Source organism: Parus major, chromosome 11 (genome assembly GCF_001522545.3).
Source record: "Parus major isolate Abel chromosome 11, Parus_major1.1, whole genome shotgun sequence".
Taxonomy (NCBI): Eukaryota; Metazoa; Chordata; class Aves; order Passeriformes; family Paridae; genus Parus; species Parus major.
Window position 1 is genome coordinate 17,883,262 of NC_031780.1, and position 20,739 is coordinate 17,904,000.

At 40.3% G+C, this 20,739-nt stretch overlaps 1 protein-coding gene across 1 annotated transcript in view; it reads right to left on the reverse strand.

Moving 5' to 3' along the window:
• The window catches only part of PEPD (peptidase D), a gene marked incomplete at its 5' end in the record, with an annotated part of 129,754 nt that extends 114,500 nt beyond the window's left edge, over positions 1-15,254 (reverse strand). The window contains 2 exons of the mRNA XM_015639564.2: positions 13,685-13,812; positions 15,021-15,254. Of these exons, the coding sequence (XP_015495050.2) occupies positions 13,685-13,812; positions 15,021-15,254 (362 nt within the window). The remainder of the gene's footprint in view (positions 1-13,684; positions 13,813-15,020) is intronic.
• Positions 15,255-20,739: the final 5,485 nt, after the last annotated feature.

The window sequence follows — 20,739 nt, forward strand, 5'->3', positions numbered from 1 at the left end:
CATCACTCCAATAAGAAAATTTCTTTCTTTTCACAAGCTCTTTCTTCTTTTTTGTTCCTCTTGTTGCTAGTTGCCTTCTATAATTGTGTAGCCTACAGCACACAGCTACTAATTTAATTCTTCAGTTATGGTTAATATTAATCTGTTCCAGCTTTAATCCCTCCAACATCTCTTTTTATGTACACTATGACTCTTTTGAGGAACAAAAGTGGCTCATCATTCTTTCAAGGCTGAGGAATTTTTCTCTACTTTAAGAGAAACAGAGCAGCAGCTTCCCACAATCCTCCATCCTCTCTCTCAGTTGTTAAACTAGGTCATCTTTGAGATACTTTTGACTTCATCACACCTAATGACAAGTTGCCACGATTCCCAGATGTGTACCTCCCTGCTCATCTTCCTGCTATCTCACTCAAAAGTCAGCAAGACTTTTAGCACAAAGTTGAGAGCCAGACTTCTCAGCTCCTCTCTGAAGCACTCACAGCTCTGCCTCACTTTTTTTATACAGTCATTTAGCACCTCCAACTAGATGGAAAAATAAATTCATGTATACTTCCCACAAACTCCCATCCCATGGGAGCCATGATGCTCCAGTGATGAAGCTGCCTCTCCCACTGGGAAGATCTCTAAGACCAACTCTATTGCAGAACCACAGAGGTGCAAGGAAAAAGTGTACATGAAGTCTGTATTAGAGCCAAAAAATTCTATGCTGTCACATATAGAAAAGCAGCATAGAAAGCAACCAAAGTTCAGGGAGAAGGAGAAGCAAGAGAAGAAAAACAGGCCAAAGGAGGCAATTCTGGCCCTCTGCTCCACTCAGGTAAGACCTGCAGAGCTGCCCCAGGCTGGGCCCAGCACAGCAAGGAGCTGGAGCTGCTGCAGAGAGCCCAGAGGAGGCTTCAGGATGAGCAGAGGGATGGAGCAGCTCTGCTGGCAGGAAAGGCTGCCACAGCTGCCATTGTTCACCTGCACAGGAGAAGCTTTGGGATCACCTAATTGGGATCTTTCAGTACCTGGAGAAGCTGACAGGAAAGGTGGAGAGAGACATTGCCAAGGCCTGGATTGACAGGACAAGGGGGAATGGCTTCAAACTGACAGAAAGCAGGGTTAGATGGGATACTGGGAAGGAATTCCTCCCTGGCAGGGTGGGCAGGCCCTGGCACAGGGTGCCCAGAGGAGCTGTGGCTGCCCCATGCCTGAAGTGTCCAAGGCCAGCCTGGATGGGGCTCTGAGCGTCCTGGGATAGTGGAAGATGTCCTTACCCATGGTGGGAGGTTGGAACTTGATGATCTTTAAGGTCCTTTCCATATTCTCTCTACTCTCTTCCATTTTTTCCCCAGTGGAGATCAACAAAAGGTAATTATGCACAGCATGGTAATTTTTGTAAAAAGCACCAGTGCAGAGTTCCTGAGCAGATACAGGGCTCAGTACCCATTTTTATCCAATCTGAATGCAAAACAGGCTAAAGCCAGCACTGATCCCCATTGTCACAGGGTATCTCCCATGAAATGCTCATTGGCATAATGAAAAACAGAAGTTATATCCAGTTATCATAATTTCAAGTACATCTGACACTTCCCAGGGATGAGGAATACTTCTCTCTACAAGTGACTCTCAAGAAGCTAGAGTAAGTTAACTGGTTACAACTTTTAGGTTTGGCTTTGTCATCTGTAACGCTGCTATGGGCTGCCAGTTTTAGAATTCTGATTAATCGCTGCAGAGACTATGTGCAAAAAACCCCACAGCAAGCCATAAATTAATTAGAAGGATTACCCAAGTGCAAGATATGATCCCAGATATTGTTGAATCATGCCTATTTACCTATTAAAAAAAAATAAACCCCAACCCTTTTGTAAACAGATGTGAACAGAAGCAATGACCTAATTTTTACAGCTTTCAGGCAGGGGCTTGGGGCGTGCAAAATTCTTTAGATTCCCTGACAACACAATTTGGCAAAAAACCCACAGAGAATAATGCATATCAGCCCTAAAAAGGCTCAATATCCTTCCTCTATAGTTTTATAACTCCAGCCAAGCAGATACCAGAGTTAATTAGAATTGTCAATAGTTAACTTCCAGGATAAGGGGAGTCATCACTTTCTCTTATAGTGGAAATAAGCAACTCCAAACTCCTGGAACATGCCCATGTACTCACAGCCAAGCATCTAAGCAAAAATTCATCATCACAGACTTCATGGCCATTGGAAAGAAAACCTTAAGACTCCTACACTGATATTAATTTACATTAATATGGTCCTCATTTTTCTTATTTTCAGCCACAAAGGATTCCTTAAACAAGAGACCGTCTCTAGTTCATTACTTACAATTCATCCCAATTTCCAGTGAAAAAGCTCGAGTTATTTTGAGTTAAAAATTAAGCTGTCTACTTTCTGCTAATGCTTCTCATGAAACTCCTCTCTCTTCCATGTTTTTCTGCCCCATCTAGATCACCCACTTGGTTTCTTACTCCCAAGATTTTCACAGTGATTGGGAAATGCTGAAAATGGCACAAAGATGTGAAGCTATGTTTTAAGAAGATTTGAATTCTTATACACTGCCTTATTTTAACAGCTATGGTTTTATTTAAGCACCAAATACTGAAAATTCATCCTTCAATGACAAAAAAAGACAACTTTATTTTAAATAAAATTCTTCTCATGTAGCAATGGGAAAAAAGAGGTGGTGGAGCAGCAGCAAAACTTCCACTGTAAAAATACAGTGTGAAACATTAAATCAGAGAGTAAATTAATACCTTACAATAACTGTATTTCATTTCTCTTACAAACATTTATCAAGCACAAAAACCACCAGTAAAAGTGTCAAGGAGCATAGAATTAAAAACTAGCAATCACAGATCCTAGTCAGTTATAATTCTTAGTGAAAAAATCCAAGTTTATTCTAAACTTTTCCATTTGGTTTAATTAAATTCAAATGGTACATGATGGCATATTTAAAAACCAAGATGCTTCATCAAATTACAACCAAATCACACCAGTTCAGATTTTGCCAGACCACATTATTAGGATTGGTTCCACTTCAATGTGATCCTCAAACTGGAATATAACACTGACTCCTCTGTTTATCCATCATTAAGATGAATAGCTAGTTCTATATATCTATATATCTATATCTATATATCTATATCTATAAACAGAACAAAAATTATTTTAAAGCTTTTACATATTTGGGCAAAATTCAAATCACAATTTCTTTGCAGCAGTTTATCAACCATGTTGTGTTTCTACTTTAAACCAGATAAAAACTTGGTCTCCTCTAAAAACATTTTAAACCTGTTGTTCATTACATTGCACAGGAATTCATAACACAAATTGTAAGAGATCTGTACAAATTTGACATTACTGTAAGAATTCCATTAAGCAACATTTCTTTGTATGCTAAAGGACTCTGGAGCAATAGCCCTGTAATACCAACATGATAAAAATTGTTCTAGTTTTCATAACAGTATTCAGAAGAGAGGTAAAATGAGATGGATCTAAACCACAAATGCCAAAGAAAAACTGTGAACAGAATTTGTAACAGCTGATAGCTATTCTTGAAAGAAACACATCTAAGCCACCTGCTATTATATTTGCAGCCTAATTGCTGATACACATTTCTATGTATATGCTTTCATTTGCATCAAAACATTCATCCAAACTTTAATATATTTAACACTTATTCCTAAAGGTTGCTCTGTATTTCCATGTTTCAGTGATTCTAGGATAGATTTTCAGTTTTTAGTTTTTACAGTGGATCAGCTCTAAAATGAAATTCAGCTTTTCCTGCATCAGTCCTATTTAGCTTTTCTTTGGCATTTCAGTTGAAGCTCCCAGTTCAAGATTAGTTATCTTACTGCACAGCCTAGAATGTAGAATATTCATCTAGGGAAAAATATTCTAAATTATATGTTCAATATGAATATTAAACAAATTGTACACCTTTAATGTTAAGATTTGAATGGATTCAGAGAATTCCTTATGTCCTCACACCTGGCCTTGTTTGTGTTTTTCAGATATTCTGGAAGTAATAGTTAAAAGTTAATTTTTCATGTAAAAGAAAGCAATAGGTGTAGCCTACCATGAGCACCAATAGGATGTAACTGCTCTTCTGCAAAATGAAATATTAATTTAATATCAAATGGCACAGACAACAAAGCAGTATTCTGGATGGCTGACCACTCATGCTATCACTGAATGTATATTAGGGCAAACAATGGGAAATACCTACAGTTTCTAATCACTGTATCTGGCTTTAGGAAGAAAAAACAAACCAAAAACAAACAAACCCACAAAAAACCAAACAAATAAAAAAACCCCAAATCACAAAAAAACTGCTAAAACCAAAAACCAACCCATCAGCAACACCCAACAGCATTAATTTGGTGTGTTTTTTAAAAGGAGCTGTAGGAATCTCAAAATAACCAGGCAACAACCATCTTGAGGAACTCCTACTATGTCAGGGAAGAAGACAGCAAGCACTGACAGAAAGCAACATGTCATGCTAAAGACTCTCTCCTACAATTAGAATAAAGACCCACAAGTCTTATTGGCTTTAGGATCCACAGCTCCTGGTAGATACCAGCAAGTGATGTTTTCACAAGCACTAATTAAAAGTAAGGATTAACATAACTGGAACACTAACAGAATGGACCAATAACAAAGACTTCTACACAATAATGTTCAGGGTACAATATTCTCCTAATAGGTTTGACAAGTTTTATTGCCTAAATACACAAAGAGTTGTCCAAGTTTGTGTCACAAAATCAGGAGAGGATGACTCTTGATGCAGTGAGACAGAAAGGCTAAAACTAGTTTACTTCACAGTAAAGCTTTCTGCTTCTTCCATTCAACCCTAACTTTCATATTTAGAGTAACAGATATAAAACATCACTTTATGGCAAAATCACTTTGTCTTGAGCAAATTGAATGCCTACATTATCCTGCAGGTAGCATCTGTACATGAGCTGCAGCACACACACACAGCATGAATTACATTACATTTTTCCTCACACAAATGAGGGAAAGCACATGCACAAGGAGAAAATTGGACAAGCATAATCTTCAGCACCTGAAGTTCTACACAGTCAACAACTCATTTCTCAGTCCTTGCTAGAATGAGCTTAAAGCAGAGTATAAATTTCAGAGATTGCAAACACAGAGTAACAACCTTGGCAAAATTTAAAGCAGAAGAATAGAAATACATCAGCATATGTAGAGCTGAAAGAGGAAAAAGGATGCAAAGTTTTAATGCTGTCAAAGATCCACCAATAAACTCCCTTCTCATTACAATATCATCAAGTTAACAGATGGTAAAGCATTAACCAAACAAGAGGGTGTCAAGAACTGCTAGGAAGAACAACACAGTGCACTTTTAAAAGACACCAGCAGATGTTCCTGATTTTGTCCAAAAAAGTGCCATCACCTTTACATCCAAAAGGAATTTCACTATCTCAAATAAGATTAAAAGACATCAAACTAGATTTAAAACAAAACAGTACTAATGGGCTTGCTGGTATCACAGATAACTTCCAGCAATGTTTTGGCTACCTTAATGGTATTCCCTTTCCACATTTCCCTGGATTACTGCTACACTCTGAAAGACAAAACTACCTGCACACATGCAAACTCAGATTCCCTGTTCCTTTTGATACAGCCTACAGTAAGATGAAGTCTGAGAAAATAATGGACTTTAAAAGAAATCAAGATGAAGATGACAACTCAAGCTGATCTGACTGGAAAACAAGCAGGACTGTAAGTGAAGCCCCATCTGTCTGAGCATGGCTATGTGAGACTGAACTTCCCAGAGCTATACAGATCATGCAGAATCACAATAACTAGGAGCAGCAATACAGGCCATTTGACTTAGGAAATCAGAAATAAAACACTGAGGAGAATCTCACAGTAAGTCCTAGTAAAAGCCAAACTGACCTCCTTGTTTCATCAGCTTCAAGTGTACAGTCTCACTGCTCCTGCTCAGCTATTCCCACCACAGGCGTTTCCAAAGGATGAACAAGCCTTTAGACTTTTATAATTTTTACCTCAAGCAGCAGTGTCTCAATTAGACATTTAAGAGATACTGTCAAGAGCTACCCAACAAAAACAGAGAAAACTTGCAATTGGTAACCTTTCCTTTATTCCTCTCTGCAAACAAAATTATTCCTCGGAGTCAAGGGCTCTATACAGAAAGAACTGAGATTAAGGAAATGTTTACACACTGAAATCCCCGAAAGATTTCTTGTAGCATTAAACTGATGACATATACTCATTAGAAAGCTCTCTTCTCAAAAAAAAGAGTATGAGAATTATAGTGGTTAAGGTATTAAGTGTAATTTCTAGGTTACTGTATATAGTAAATATTTCACTCAAACAGTGGTCTCAGTTCATGCTTCTTAACAAAAGAAGTTATATACAGAATATGCCAATTGCAGATGCTCTGCTTGTACTTTGGAAAAACACCACTGGGGTGGGGGGAACAAGAAATATTTAATATCCCACACATAAAAGCAATATAGCAAGCTCTGGAATGTGAGTACCATGTCTCACATTTCCCATATTAATCAGTAACAGAATGAGAGAAAGCAGCACTGATTTTTACAGCAGCATTAAATGACCTTATTAAGATGCTAAATAATTATAAGACATTATATATATTATTATAAGATGTTATTATTATCAGATGAACAGCTTTAAGAAGAAAAGGGATAACATTCCCATTTTACAACTTGTAAGGAAAGCCAAGCCACAAAGAAATTAAATGAACTTGCCACATCAATGGGCACAAAGCAAAGACAAAACCTACCCTTGCTCACAGTGCCGTATCCACGACATCACGTTGTCCCTGCCAGACAAAGAAGTGTCCCCCAGGACTGGGGTTGTGGCCACCTGCTCTGACTGCCAGAGCTCCAGCAAAACACAGCACTAAAACACAATCTGCCCACTTTGCACTCACATTTAACTTTTAAGAAGCATTAATATTAATGATACATTTCCCAAACATATTTTAATAGACCAGTCGGGTTTGTTTTTTCTTTTTTTGTTTCTCAACACAGACCACACTCTGTCAAAGAGTCCTTCCTGAGCACACAGACAGGTCACGGGGAATGAAAAACCTAAGGAAAATAACATCAAGAGCAAGGAATGTGGAATTTCAGAAGTGCAAGAATAGAGGAACAGCTGTAGGTATTTCACTTGAGGTTTTTTTCACTGAAGTGCCCTCCCAAATGCAGGGCAAAAAGAAGCAGAGCTCTGCCCTCAGGCTGGGCAGTGGCACAGCAGAAGGCAGAGTGGAGGTGCAGAGTGGAGGTACAGATCCTTGTTGGAGCACTGCTGGCAAACCCCCACAGACATTTCTTTTGCTGCAGCTCACCTTCCTACCAGCAGCAGCCAAGTCCTTGTAGAAAAAACACAGAGCACGTCTGATAAAAAAAACCCAACTTGGATTCTCTGATATTTCAAAATGTTATCAGGAGTTTATATCACTGAACTCAGTACTCCTGGTAGCACATTACATAAAGTATAAAATAAGAAATGCCTGGTGGGGGCTATCAACATTCCCTGCAGCACCACCAAAATGAGATGTGCTATCTCAATCTGTGGTTTGAAGCCACATCCGGATATTAAAAAACTCTGGTGCAGCATCATCGAACAGATTTGCTTAGTGCTGGTTCTTCTCTCAATATGCCTGAATCAAACAGAGCAGAGGAAAAAGAAGCCCCTTAATGCTTACAAAACCATCAACTGGAGCATTCACTTAAAGGTGTGTGCTGGTAGAGATGGCCAGTCAATGGATTGATACAAATTGCTATTAGGGTTTCAAGCCTTCTCAACAAGAAACTTAAGCTGTTTGAAAAAGCCATAACAAAGCAAAGATTTATAAAAATAATTACACATTCATCCCAGACCAAGCAAGGCTTGTGGACAGTAAGAATACTGGGACAATGACTAAACAGAACATTTGAGAAATCTGAGCATTTGAGCAGTGCTCTTAGATAAAACAATTGTCAGTAAATTGGCAAGAGCAATACAGACATAAATTATTCTGAAAAAGTCATTTTTATCCACAGAGAAATTGGGCAGCTGGTCCATGGGAATCTCATGAGGTTTAACAAGACCAAGTGCTCAAGCTCAAGAACACTCAGGATCAATCCAGGCTGGGAATGAACAGGTCAAGAGCAGCCCTGGGAGAAGGACTTGGGGGAGCTGGTGAGTGAGGGCTGGTCCTGCCCCGGCCGTGGGCGCTGGGAGCCCAAAGCCCCTGCCCTGGGCTGAGCCAGCGAGGGCAGCAGGGGAGGGGATTGTGCCCCTCTGGCCCTCAGGTGAGACCCCACCTGCAGAGCTGCCCCAGGCTGGGCCCAGCACAGCAAGGAGCTGGAGCTGCTGCAGAGAGCCCAGAGGAGGCTCCAGGATGAGCAGAGGGATGGAAGAACCAGGATTGTTCAGCCTGGAAAAGAGAAGTTTCAGGGTGACCTAACTGAAGCCTCCCACTGCCAGAAGGAGCCAAAAAGAAAGATGGAGAAAATCTATTTTCAAGAGCCTGGAGAGACAGGACAAGGGGGAATAGCTTAAAACTAAAATAGTTTAGATTACATATTAGAAAGAATTTTTCCCTGTCAGGATGCTGAGTTGCTGGCACAGGTTGCCTAGAGCAGCTGTGGCTGCCCCACCCCTGGAAGAGTCCAAGGCCAGGTTGGACAGGGCTTGGAGCAACCTGGGATAGCGGAAGGTGTTCCTGCCCATGGTGGGAGGTTGGAACTTGAACTTTGAAGTCCCTTCCAAGCCAGACCATTCTATGATTCTACGAAATGCAATAATAAATGAATGGGGGACAAGAAATGGAAATCAGTGTATGAGGAGAGAACTGGACCCATGGAAAATAAGCACCCCAGGAAATTGCACAAGTAAGTTTTGTCAACCAAAAGCAGCCAGCTTTATTGTGTAGTTTTGAAAGGATCGGATGAAGAGTAAAACAACAAATGTACTACCTGAATAATAGCAAAATATTTGACTAAAAACTCTCTCAAGACTGCTACTCTCCAAAATCAACTCAAATTGCCTTGGACAGAAACACTACAATGTAACCTGAAACCAAATGACTGGCTATCACAGGAAAATGGAAAAGCCTAAAACAGAAATTAAAATAAATAAATAAAAAGATGAGCATTCCCTGGGTGGGAAAACCTCCAACTGCCACACTGAAAAGTGCTGTGTCAATTCAAACTGATGTTCCCAGAAGTTAAAGGAATAAACAGAAATGGACTGCAAGTCTTGATTAGTGGGATACTGCAAAGATTGAAATTAGTTCTGACACTGCTCACAGACAGAAGCAGAACTGAGTATGTTTTGAGACCCACAGAGAACATTTCCAGGTGGTAACAAACTTTGCAGATAAATTGCAATGCCAATTGGTAGAAAACAGTATTAAGATGACCTAAAGTGATTAAAACCTGGGGTTTTTTTTAAACAGCAAAATAAAGATTCAGTGGATACTGGGAAGTGACAAACTGCAGTAAAAGATCAAACTGTGAGACACAACAAAAAGAAAAGCATATTTCATTTTAGAGAAAAAATTACAATAAAAAATAGCAGGAGATGGCAGATCAGTTCTGAAGGTGAAACAAAAAAACACACAGCACCTTAATAAAACTCCCGTAGAAGATGTCCTTCATACCTGCAAAATGTACATTAAGAAGAGCAATTAAGGTAATCTGGAGTTCATTCCCTATAACCCCCACACACACTCCACTCCCTTTCCAAAGAGCTGTCCCCACTGTCAGCTTCCCTTCTACAGACCTTGCCCTCTTGTTGCCAGAACAAGGGTAATTAATGCACCAATCTCCATCAGCATGATACAGTCAGATAAACATAACATGCTGTGCATGATTTAACACTTACCATTATTCAAAATACAAATGCCACAAAATCTCACCAATCTGCATTAAGAGAAGGAATCAAGAAATCAATTTCTTAGCTTCTAATTCTCATGGTCACAAAAAGTCTATAAGAAAAAGGTAGAAGGCCACACAGACTGAGGGGCTACTTCTTTTACAAAAGTGTTTAGAGGAAAAAAGCAAACAAACAAAAAAACCCAACCATATACGTCTGCATTTTTTTTTTTCAAAAGGCAGTAAAACTACTCAGCTTTGCTGATGTCAGTCAAGTGTAATCATCAAAACCAAAGGTTGATTTTGGTTGTAACCTACTTGAAATCTATTACAACGTTTTAAAGAGCTTCCTCGTTAGGTCACTGAGAAATAACTAACATTTGCAAAGCATTTCACTGTGCTTTATTACAGCTCCAAGCGCTAATCCAAGGTTCAACTTTGAACACACAGACATCTCTCAATCAAATTCATGGAAAAACATTACTTATAGTGGGTGAAATGTCAGATTAAAGCTGCAATATTTATCAGTCATCCAGCAAAGCTTCAGAGAAAACACAGCAATTTGCACCACTAACTGGGCACCACAGCACCATTTTATTCTCTGAACCATTAACACATTTGTGTTTCTAAAGTTAGAGCATGAAAGGGTTAAATACTTTTTTGTCTTCTATTAAAAACACTCTATGTGGCAAGGCTATTAAGTTATTCTGGCATGCTCTCCACATAAAGCAGCTGCTGTACAGTATGTTTTACTTTATAAAATATCTTTAATCAGCACACTGACTAGTTCTGTCATTTATAATTAAGGAGGTAAATGGCAGGTGCATCATTAATTAGCAAAACTGAAGTCTTTGTGAAGACATGCAGTCATACCAACTCAATGCTTTCCAGGAATAGAAATGATGGCTAACAGCTTTGTTGCACCAAAAACTTGACTAGGTAAGACTGTGCCAAGAAAGAGGGACATTTACAAAACATTTACACTTCTGAAGCCTTTACTATCCTGTATTACCAGATTAATTTCTTAAACTCTTCCTTCTAAAGTTAAAAACAGAAGAATATTCAGGAGCAGAAAAGCCACCCATTAAGCTCAGAGTCATTCTCAGTCTCTGTGCCTGCCTTACAAATGATGGAGGCATGGGGGCAGAGGTACAAGTCAAGAGACATGCAAAGTGGTTCTCTTACTTGGAAAGGTTTTTCCAGCCAACAACTAAGAAATTGGCTGGCCCAACATCTGGAGAAATACTCACACCCATAATTTAAAAACAGAGCAGTGTTGTTGTGATCCCTTCCATGAATGTAGGACCACCAGTCCTACAATTACCCTCATACAATTCTGTAACTGCCACCTTGGAGCCTTTGGGTTTCTTTAGAGAAGGTCCATAGTCTGGGAGTTAAACTAAATCTCTCCTTTCTTTTAAAACTGCAGAGGTTATTTTGGCTTGAAGGACTCCTGAAAGGTAGCCTTACAACTATTTTTACCAACCTTCAGAGCACACACACATTCAGCATCCATAACACATGCAAAGTGGCAGTCCCCCTCAACACCAGTACTGCTTAGTGCTGTGTTGTGAGCTGGTCCCAGCCCAGAGTGGTGCATTCCCCACCTCCATGTCCACCTGCTCTGCAGAGCCCCCAGGCTCCCTCAGCATACAGCACCACTCAGAAAAACAAGAGCAGTGGTGAGGCTGGGAAAATTCTGCTGTTCATGGTCTCATTTGTAAACTTTCAGTCTGCTGGTCTCCAGGCAAGCACTCTGAGATACTGCACTGGCTTTGGCCAAATTAAGACTGCAGTTTGGATGGAGGCAAGAAGCCCCATTTTTGTATTACTTCAAGGCAAAAAGATGAACCCTTCTGAACAACACATTATCCACACTATGCTTCAAAAGCAACTCAAATATGTGTTCTTCAGAAGTGAAGGCACAATGCTACATCAAATGATACATTTAGTTGTACAGCAGTGGTAAAACTGTAGTAAAGAGCCTTTTTCATTAATTTTAAGACAATCTATGTGTTTCTGCCCAAATTCATAGACTCCCACATCTGTCTTAAAAATAAGAAAGCAGAAGACACTGGATAAAGCAACTCCACCTCATGCTATGAAGTAGCAGCCCAGCTGCAGACCTCTGCAAGATACCAATCTCTCAAACACCACCCAAAGCATTACACTGATTTGTGCTTCACTGATGTTAAATGACTGTTTCTCCAGTGGGTAAATAGTGCCTTCCATGAAGTAAGCATTTCTGAGGCAAACTGTAGTAATAAACTGCAGTGGATGGAAGGCATACTTACTTGTGTTTTTCTTTCAGTGCTAATTTTGAGTTAAAATTGAATCTTCTGGGAAGAAACACAACCCCTAGCTGTGTGCAGCACCCGCTGCCAACAAACTTATGAAGCAGAACTGCTACTGACTCACAAATGAGTTATTCACCCATCCTCCTTCTGACAAGCAGAAAAAGTACATGACCACGGCTGACAGAAGAGAAAACAAGATTCAAACACAGGAATTCAGGAAGGGTAAGGAGAAGAATTTAGAAAACAACTAAGACCATTTGTTACACTCTGCAACAAGACACAATGACAGTAAATCACTTTTAACTAGACTTAATTATGTAAATGGACAGATAACATGTGCTGCACAAACAAATCAAAAAGGCCACCAGTTATAAACACCACAATATTTTGTTTGAGAATGCAAAATGAGATGCTGGAATTTCAATAATATTTTTAAGCTTTTTTATATTAGGCACAATCGGTGTGGGTACGAAACAGCTGTTTTGAACTTGCAGAAGAGAACTTAAAGATAGGAAAAATCTTTATCTATAAATGGGAACAAGCACCAAGTGGGAAGAGATTTCAGAACACATGGGGGGCTTACAGAACCTGCCCTCCCAGACAGGTGTGGCTCACAGCTAAAATATTTCAGACAGCAGTATGAAGATTTTTATGCCATCACAATTTCAGTCCCCAGACAGGTTTAAGACAGTGAAATTCTTATAAACTCTCAGAGAAGACAGCAGCCATGCCCTGCCATATGGTCTGGCACAGTTCAGCACATGGGATCAGTTACAACTGTTTTCCTTTTCCCAAAATTAGCATTAAAATATAAGTGATAGCTTCAATTAGAAGTGAAGCAGCTTGTCAGAAGATTAAATTAGAAGCAATCCAATGTTCTGAGACAATGTAGATGATACAAAAATTACAGTTTGGTAGAGGGTGTAAATACAATTAAGACTGAGAAAATAAATGAACACATAAATAAATCAATTCCTCCACTACTATGGCAGTGTGCAGTATTTACTACCAAGGAAGATGGAGAGATGTTTATGGCACACTCACAGAACAGCATTAAAATCACATTTTTCTGTCTGTGAGTTCATTTCAAAAAACCCTATCAGAGGCTAAACTACCTTATGCCATTCAGAAAGCTTCATTAGCTAAAGCTGCTGCAAACTGGCAAAACAGCTTGAAAAAGCCTGCTTTATTATTTAACTTGCTTGGGCTTAACACAAGATACTGACATTTCGTAGTGGTTCACTTTCCTCTCAGAGCTACCATGAGATTCATGGGTTCTAATTCTAAGGGTATTGTGCTCCAAGTGGTGGTAGATTATTTCATATCACATGATCAATATCAACTGATCATGCTTTGTATCTCTGTTTGTATATATCACTCTATATATATATCATTCCCATGGCATGATTTGGTGGAATCTGATTAAATGACACAACACTGGAGCTCTACAGGCAGTTACATTATATAAAGTACTCAGATACACCAGAATGCAGTTAAAAGACAGGTCTTACTTTCCCATCCAAACAGCATAGCTTTCAGGGAGTTGTGGAACAAAAAGTATAGATCTTCCAGTATCAACATCTACTGCTCCAAAGCAGCCTGCTTCAGTTACTCCAAAAGTCCAGTGAAAGTAAGATTCCTAGGTTAAAACAAAATATATTCTTAGACCTTACTTCTACCAGCTCTAAAAATACACTACAGTACATATTAATTCCTATTTCCACATATCTGGAAGAGGACTCTTGCTTTTGGAGGGGTTTAAGTCTAGACCTTTTCAGACTGGTTAGTTTTAGGTTAAAATAATACAAATCCCTTAGTTGGCAACTGGAAAGGATCAGAGATTAATAGACTACCATAAAGAGGTTAACTCAGCACATTAAACATACACCACACATTAAAATACATTCTTCCAATCTAGAAGTAGGGAATGTATTATCAGGGAGAAGCAATCATGTCACAAGAGACAAGGCAAAAGGGGAGTGAAGCTTCATTGGGTTCCAAAGGCAGAGTGCTGAAGTGAAACCCCAACCCTCCCCAGAGAAGAGGAAGCTGCACTAGGAACAGCCCTTAGCCAAGACTTATTTTAAGAACAAGCAAGCAAACAACAAAACATCTAACAATACAGGATTTAATTTTGGTAAGAACAGGCATATGCTCTAGTATCCTGAGAAGTGCATCTCCTCTAAAACCAGACTAATAACTACATTAAGATATGTACTATCTAAATTAGAATTTACTGGGTTTGTTTCTTCATAACACACAACAGCTCAATTAAGTTCATAAAACAAAGTGCTGCAGAAACCATGCAGGTATGAAATATGCATAACTTGGGTTCTTTTACCCCAACATCCCCTGAACACGTTAAGTCCTGTCTGTGACAGGAGAACACATGGGTACTTAAGGAAGAGTCTAATTTAAGATACATGTTATAAATTCCAAGATACAGGCTGCTGTATCATGAAATATACTTTTCTATTAATTAGTTCAGCTTAGGTCCACTGTACCATGCTTCATTACACAAATAAGGTTGTTTTTTGGATCACAGAGAAGACTGAAAAAATGAAAAAAATACTCCACTGCTGTCTTCAAGATTAGATTCAAACACTGCTGAGAAGTAAGGCCTTCAACAGGTGAAGGCCCTTTAAATAACAAATATAATGAGCCTGCACTAAAGCACTGAAAGTGAGAGCAACTCAAAGCTGAAGAAGCAATGTTATAAAGAAGCCAATTTATTGAAGTGAAGCAAGACAATGCACATCTGAGAGACAAAGAGAAAATAATTTAATATCATTTAAAAAATTCATGCAAAGAGAGTTTCTTAATTTGAAGTTTTGATTCAGCTCTTACCTGGCGAAACACAATACCAGTATCAGTACAGTATCTCTGGGTTTCTTCTCCACCCTGCAGCAGAACAATTGAATTCTTCTGGACATCCTTATTCTGTCTCAGGCGCTCACACAGTCGTCTTCTGTTCAAGGCAAAAAGCGCTACAGGCACTTTCAAAGTCTCATTCCCCAGCCAAAAAGAGGGTCTAGAAGAGATTTTTTTCAATTGACAATTAAAGGCAAAGACAGTGGTTAGCACAATTTAGATGCACAGTGTTCACTAGTTTAGTTCAACTCTACTATAAAGGTGCAAACAACAGACAAGGCTGGCTGCAGCTACAGCCCACAGCACATCCCTCATTACACCTCTTTGGGAAACACAGCACAAAGGGACTGCAGCCCATGCCAGCTGAGGAGAGGCAGAGCAGGAGGGAAGAAAATTAGTTCTGAGTTGCTGAAAACAGAAGTGGAGTTAAGTCTAGCAAGTCCTTCTGGGAAATAGGGGGCAAAGAGGAAAGATGATGGATAGCAGACACAGGACTGTGGTAACTGACAATGGTCAAGTAAGAGATTTTTAGGCTTCAGGCATTAGCTTGAGCCTGTGTGAAAGCAAGTCACATAACTTTCTCAGACTGGCCTGAGAAGTGTGGCCTGGGAAATCATAAGGAGGAATCCAAACAGTCCTTGGAGAAGGAAAGCAACCTTTGCAGGTGTTGTTTGGATCCTTGTTTATTTGTAAAAAACAGTCAAGGTGTGCTGTTCCAATTGACCAGTGACGATGATGTGTTGATTTAATGACCAATGAGAGTTTTACCTTTCCAGACCTTCTTGGACCTGTCTATAAAAGAAGATCTGGAATAATAAAACTTGCTGTCTTGTGCAGGCCAGGTAGAGAGTCTGTGTCATGCTTTACCATTCCTAACATAGCACAACACAGGACAACAGCACTTCCCATACTCACACAGGATCTGCACATCTCTTTTCTATGTATGTATGTTTATTTTTGCATGCACACAAGCAGCTTCAGCTGCTGAACTCAAACATGTGGCCACAGGAGCATGTATTGGGTACCACAGCTCGACCCTGAGGCAACACAAGTGCGCTGAGACAGCCCAGAAAGTTTCTGAAAGATTGTACGCAACACAGTTTCAACTGCAAGGATACAGTTTAAAAGCAGAGAATTCGCTGTTACTAAGTAATTTTAGATGTTGAAAGTGCCTCAAGAGTATGTAGCTGATTCACCCACATTAGTTTCAGGTCCACAAGTGCACTGTTCGGAGCTTTACCAGTAGAAACACTACAGCTTTTCTAGGATCTGGAGCAGAGGGAGGAGTTTAACCAGATGCTGTGAGAAGAATCTAAATGCAGTTTGTTTTGGGGGTGGTTTTTTATGCTTAATATAGCAAAGCTATGCTTTGGAGCTTCAGTATTAGAGATGATCAATAAAATTTATCCATAAAATCCTATTATTTAAGCCAAATTTTTCCCTCCACCTCAGCTTCTCCACAACTGAATGGACAGTCACTTTCTATCGGCTGTGCTTTACAGGAGATGCCAGAAAGGTGCAGTAAACTTGTTACTATGTTAAGATGACAAGAAATGAGCCAACCACCAAAGGATTTAACCTTAGAGGAGCAAACCCCCACATCTTAATTATTATATAGCTTTCATAGGCAATCTGAAAGGTAACCTTTGATTTATAGCTGCATAACCTCCTAAAAGACTTTATCAACCTCAGAAATGTAAACCCTATAATTTCCTACTGCAACCACAGCATAAAAGAGCTAATGAAATACTTTCTTTTACTTGCTTATAACCACTTGATGTAACAGCATAAGTAATTTTAAAAGGTAAAAGACTGTTCTTGCTAATCCAATTTTCAAACTCTCTGCTCACAAGTTCAGCTGATGGTGCACAAAACCCAGAAGTGTTTATTTTTATTTCTTCCAACACACACCTGACAACCCAGCACCAAGGCAGGTAATCATCACAAGGGCTGCAGACCACCTATTGCAGCACATCAGCACAGCATAAGCTTTTGTTTTGGGGTACCCACACCTGAAGGAAGCTCGTTCATACAATCCTAGCAAAAGCTACAGGAAGTTCTAAGTCAGATAGTGAACCTTAAACTAAAAACAGGCAAGGCTTTCCAGGTACAAAGCTGTGGCTCAGTAATTCAGCAATGCACAAGAGGCTGAAAATGCTGTTCTCCAAACATGATCATCCCTTGGAGTAAATACATGCAAAGGCCTAGAAATCATGTGCTCACCTTACAGGACATTTATAAAAGAAGGAGAGAATAGATAGAATCTGATGATACCCTTCTTATAAAAGAAGGGTATCATCAGATACCCTTATACCATATGTTCTTACACCTTTGTATATGCTGATAAAAAAAAAAACAACAAAACAGGCAGAGGTTGTAGCACAGCCTGTCTCATGTTTTGCTTCAAAGGAAGGAAGAAAGTCACATTCATTGCAATTTTACTTGCTTCACAAGTTTGGGAATCTTTTTCTGTGATTTAAAAAAAAAAAAACAAAAAAAAAACCAGAGAACTCTGACCTCTCTCCTCCAGGCCTATTCCCACACCCTGGAGTTCATAGGAAGCTGCTACAAAGGCGCATTTTCATCTCCCTTAAGTCTAATATTAATGCTTTTATTACATTTAAAACCTTTGACAATCTAAATGAGACTCAAGGAGAAATAATTACATCAGGTAGCAATTTATACCAGTAATTTTACTAAGCCACTCCATTGTGCCTTTTAGTGGGATCTTAATGCTAAAACTAAAATGCATTCTAGTGCAAAATGGAAGTTCTTGTGCACATTTTCTCTAGGTGTTCTCTAAGCATGTTCTTCGTTGGACATAAGAGATCCCATTTTCCCTGTCTGAATATGATGCCACAATATTAATCCACAGCAGAGCATGGCCTCTGCAGTTACTTTAGAGTGGCACAGTTTCTTTAGAGTCATGGCCCTGGTCTCTGTTTTAAGGCTGCTGTAGAAATCACAAGAGCTGAGCATGCTGGACCCTGAAGCAAGGGCTGCAGGACCTAAGGGCTGAGCTGAGTGTTGCTGCAAATCCTGCTCTGTTCTCAGGTTCTCTGCTGAGCACTCATGTTAATTCATACCTCAGACAGAGTGAGCTTGCCAGGAAATATACCTACTTTCTGGAATCCTGCAGAGAAAACCAGCTAGGTTTTAGAGAGAATATTCAACTATAATATTTTAGTTTTCTTCCTCCATAGCTCTTGTTCCCATTTTATTCCTGCAAGCACCCGGATACCAAACTGATGGCACCCCCATGGATGGACTGACAACACGGCAGAACACCCACAGGTGCTGCTTTGCCTGCAGAGATCTTGGCACACATGAGCCACGCACAGCTAACACAGAGAGCTCTTTTCAGAGACAATACTGACAGGGGGCATTTAAGTTTTACAAAAAGGTGTATCAGGCTTTCCATGGCAAATAAAAATTGGGAAACAGAACTCCCATAATACTCAAGCTCATGGGGAAAAAATGTGAGACATAGGACTGTCTGTTCAGTGACTTGTAGTAAATTGAGAGGGTACACATATTTAGCTGTCTCACATGTGTATCAACCCTACAAATACACATGCAATTACAGTGTAAGCAGTGCAAAACTATGATATTTTCCTTGGAACAAAACTGCCACAAAATTCTCACCAGTTTTTCATTTTAGTCCGTGATCTCTAATCACCCAGTTATATCCCACAAGACACACAAATCATAGAATGGGTTGGGTAGGAACAAACCTTAAAGATCATCTTGTCCCATGTCCCTGTCATGGGCAAGGACACCTTCCACTAGCTGGTTTGTGCTTTGCACAGCCTGGCTTTGAACACCACCAGTGCTGGGGCATCCACAAACCTCCCTGGGAAACCTGTTCCAGTATCTTATCGCTCTTACAGTTAAAAATTTCTTCCTAATATCCAGCCTAAATTTCTGATCTTTCAGTTTCTACCCATTACTCCTTGCCCTATCACTACACCCCCTGATGAACAGTGCCCCTCGTTTCCCTGCAGCCCCTTCAGATACTGGAAGGTGCTGTGAGTCTCCACACAGCGTTCTCCTTTCCAGACTGAACAGCCCCAATTTTCTCAGCTTGTCTTCTTTACAAGAGGCACTTCAGTCCTTTGATCAATGTCATGGCCTCCTCTGGACTTGCTTCAGCGGAGTTACCAGAATTGAATTAATACAACACCTCAGCTGGTCCCTTAAGGTCAGTTTCTTCTGTTAGCACAAGGACTCTGGCATCTCCAGCCACAAACTCAATCCAAACTCTCATATGAAGTTTAAAGAACTATATTTGATTGAAGCACTGCTTTGTGGTGCACACCTCTTTGAAGCTATGAAAGCTTCTGCAAATAAACCTTAGCTGGTATCAAAAGTGAATACTTGCAAGAACAAAACAGGCCAAGAGAAGCTCAGCTCCCTTGTTTTCTCCAGTCTGGTTCCAGCATTCAACCACTGCTCAGTCTGGTAAAGGCCTCCCACAGCAGCTGACAGCTTCCTGCTGGCTGTCACATACAATTTTTATGATCACTTAGACCCAAGCTCACAGACAAGCTCTTTTATTTTATTATACTGCAAGTGAAATATAGCTAGGAACATTAAACTACATCTGTTTCTTCAAAGGATATTTTTCTTTTGCCTGGAGCTCCTGATTTTCAATGCTTATTTCAGAAGTCTTACAGAGCGTACATTCTGGCACTATATGATTCATCTAACGTTTTGGATTTGTTGTAAAGCAACCACCAGAACACACTGGTAACCAAAACTCCTATTTTATTTCTGGTTTTCTCACCATTTTTCAGTTAACCTTTTGTACTTCAGGGTTTTTTGAGCAGAAAATTAATGGACTACCATTACTGTTCCATTGAGATCCCACAGAGAGGATCCAGATTTCAATGAAGATGAGAAACCACTGAAACTATTTTTCAGTAAATTATCACTTGTTTACTGACTGGGCCTTATTTATTTGTTTGTTTGTTTTGAACAACAGATTCATCAACATCAGCCTGAAGCTTAAACAATTTCCAGTGTTGTTTCTACATCCCATATGTGAAGCGCAAGAGGCTCATGCTAACAGCAGCGCATGGAAACAGGTGCTACAACCAAACAGTAAAAGCAACTAAGGCTGTTCAAGGTATAAAATAGGTATTTTCTTCACGGCCAACTCGGTGTTTCTTGTAAAGCTGACAGCTTTTAGTCCCGGCGCCGCTCCGTGTCCTCCCCAGCAGCCCAGGGCAGGGCGGCCGCAGGGTCCCGGGGCAGGGAACGCCCGGGCAGTGCTGGGGGCTCCAGAGCCGGGGGGAACCCACAGGGAGGGCAGCGACCGCCCCAAAGCCCCGGTCACAGCCAGGCCCCGGCCTCACCCGTGCTCGGCAACTTTGGAAACTTCCCCCTTCGTTTGGATACGGTTATAATGGCACCTTCTTGCAGCACGGGAAGAAATGGCTGAATTTTGTTATAAAACGTGGGAAAACCCCTGTGCTATGTAATCCAAGTCACCTTTAAGCATAGCTTCCAAACCTGAGACAACTTAAAGGATGATGCACGCCTAGGGACGAGGCACTGCGAGCCAAACCGACCCTTCACAGCTCTCTCACCGACCCACGCAGAGCCCGAAATCCTTTCGGGGAACCCCGGGTGCAGCGCACGGAGTCCGGCGCCAGCCTATGCCCTGCCTGCCCGGCCCTGCCTGCCCGGCCCC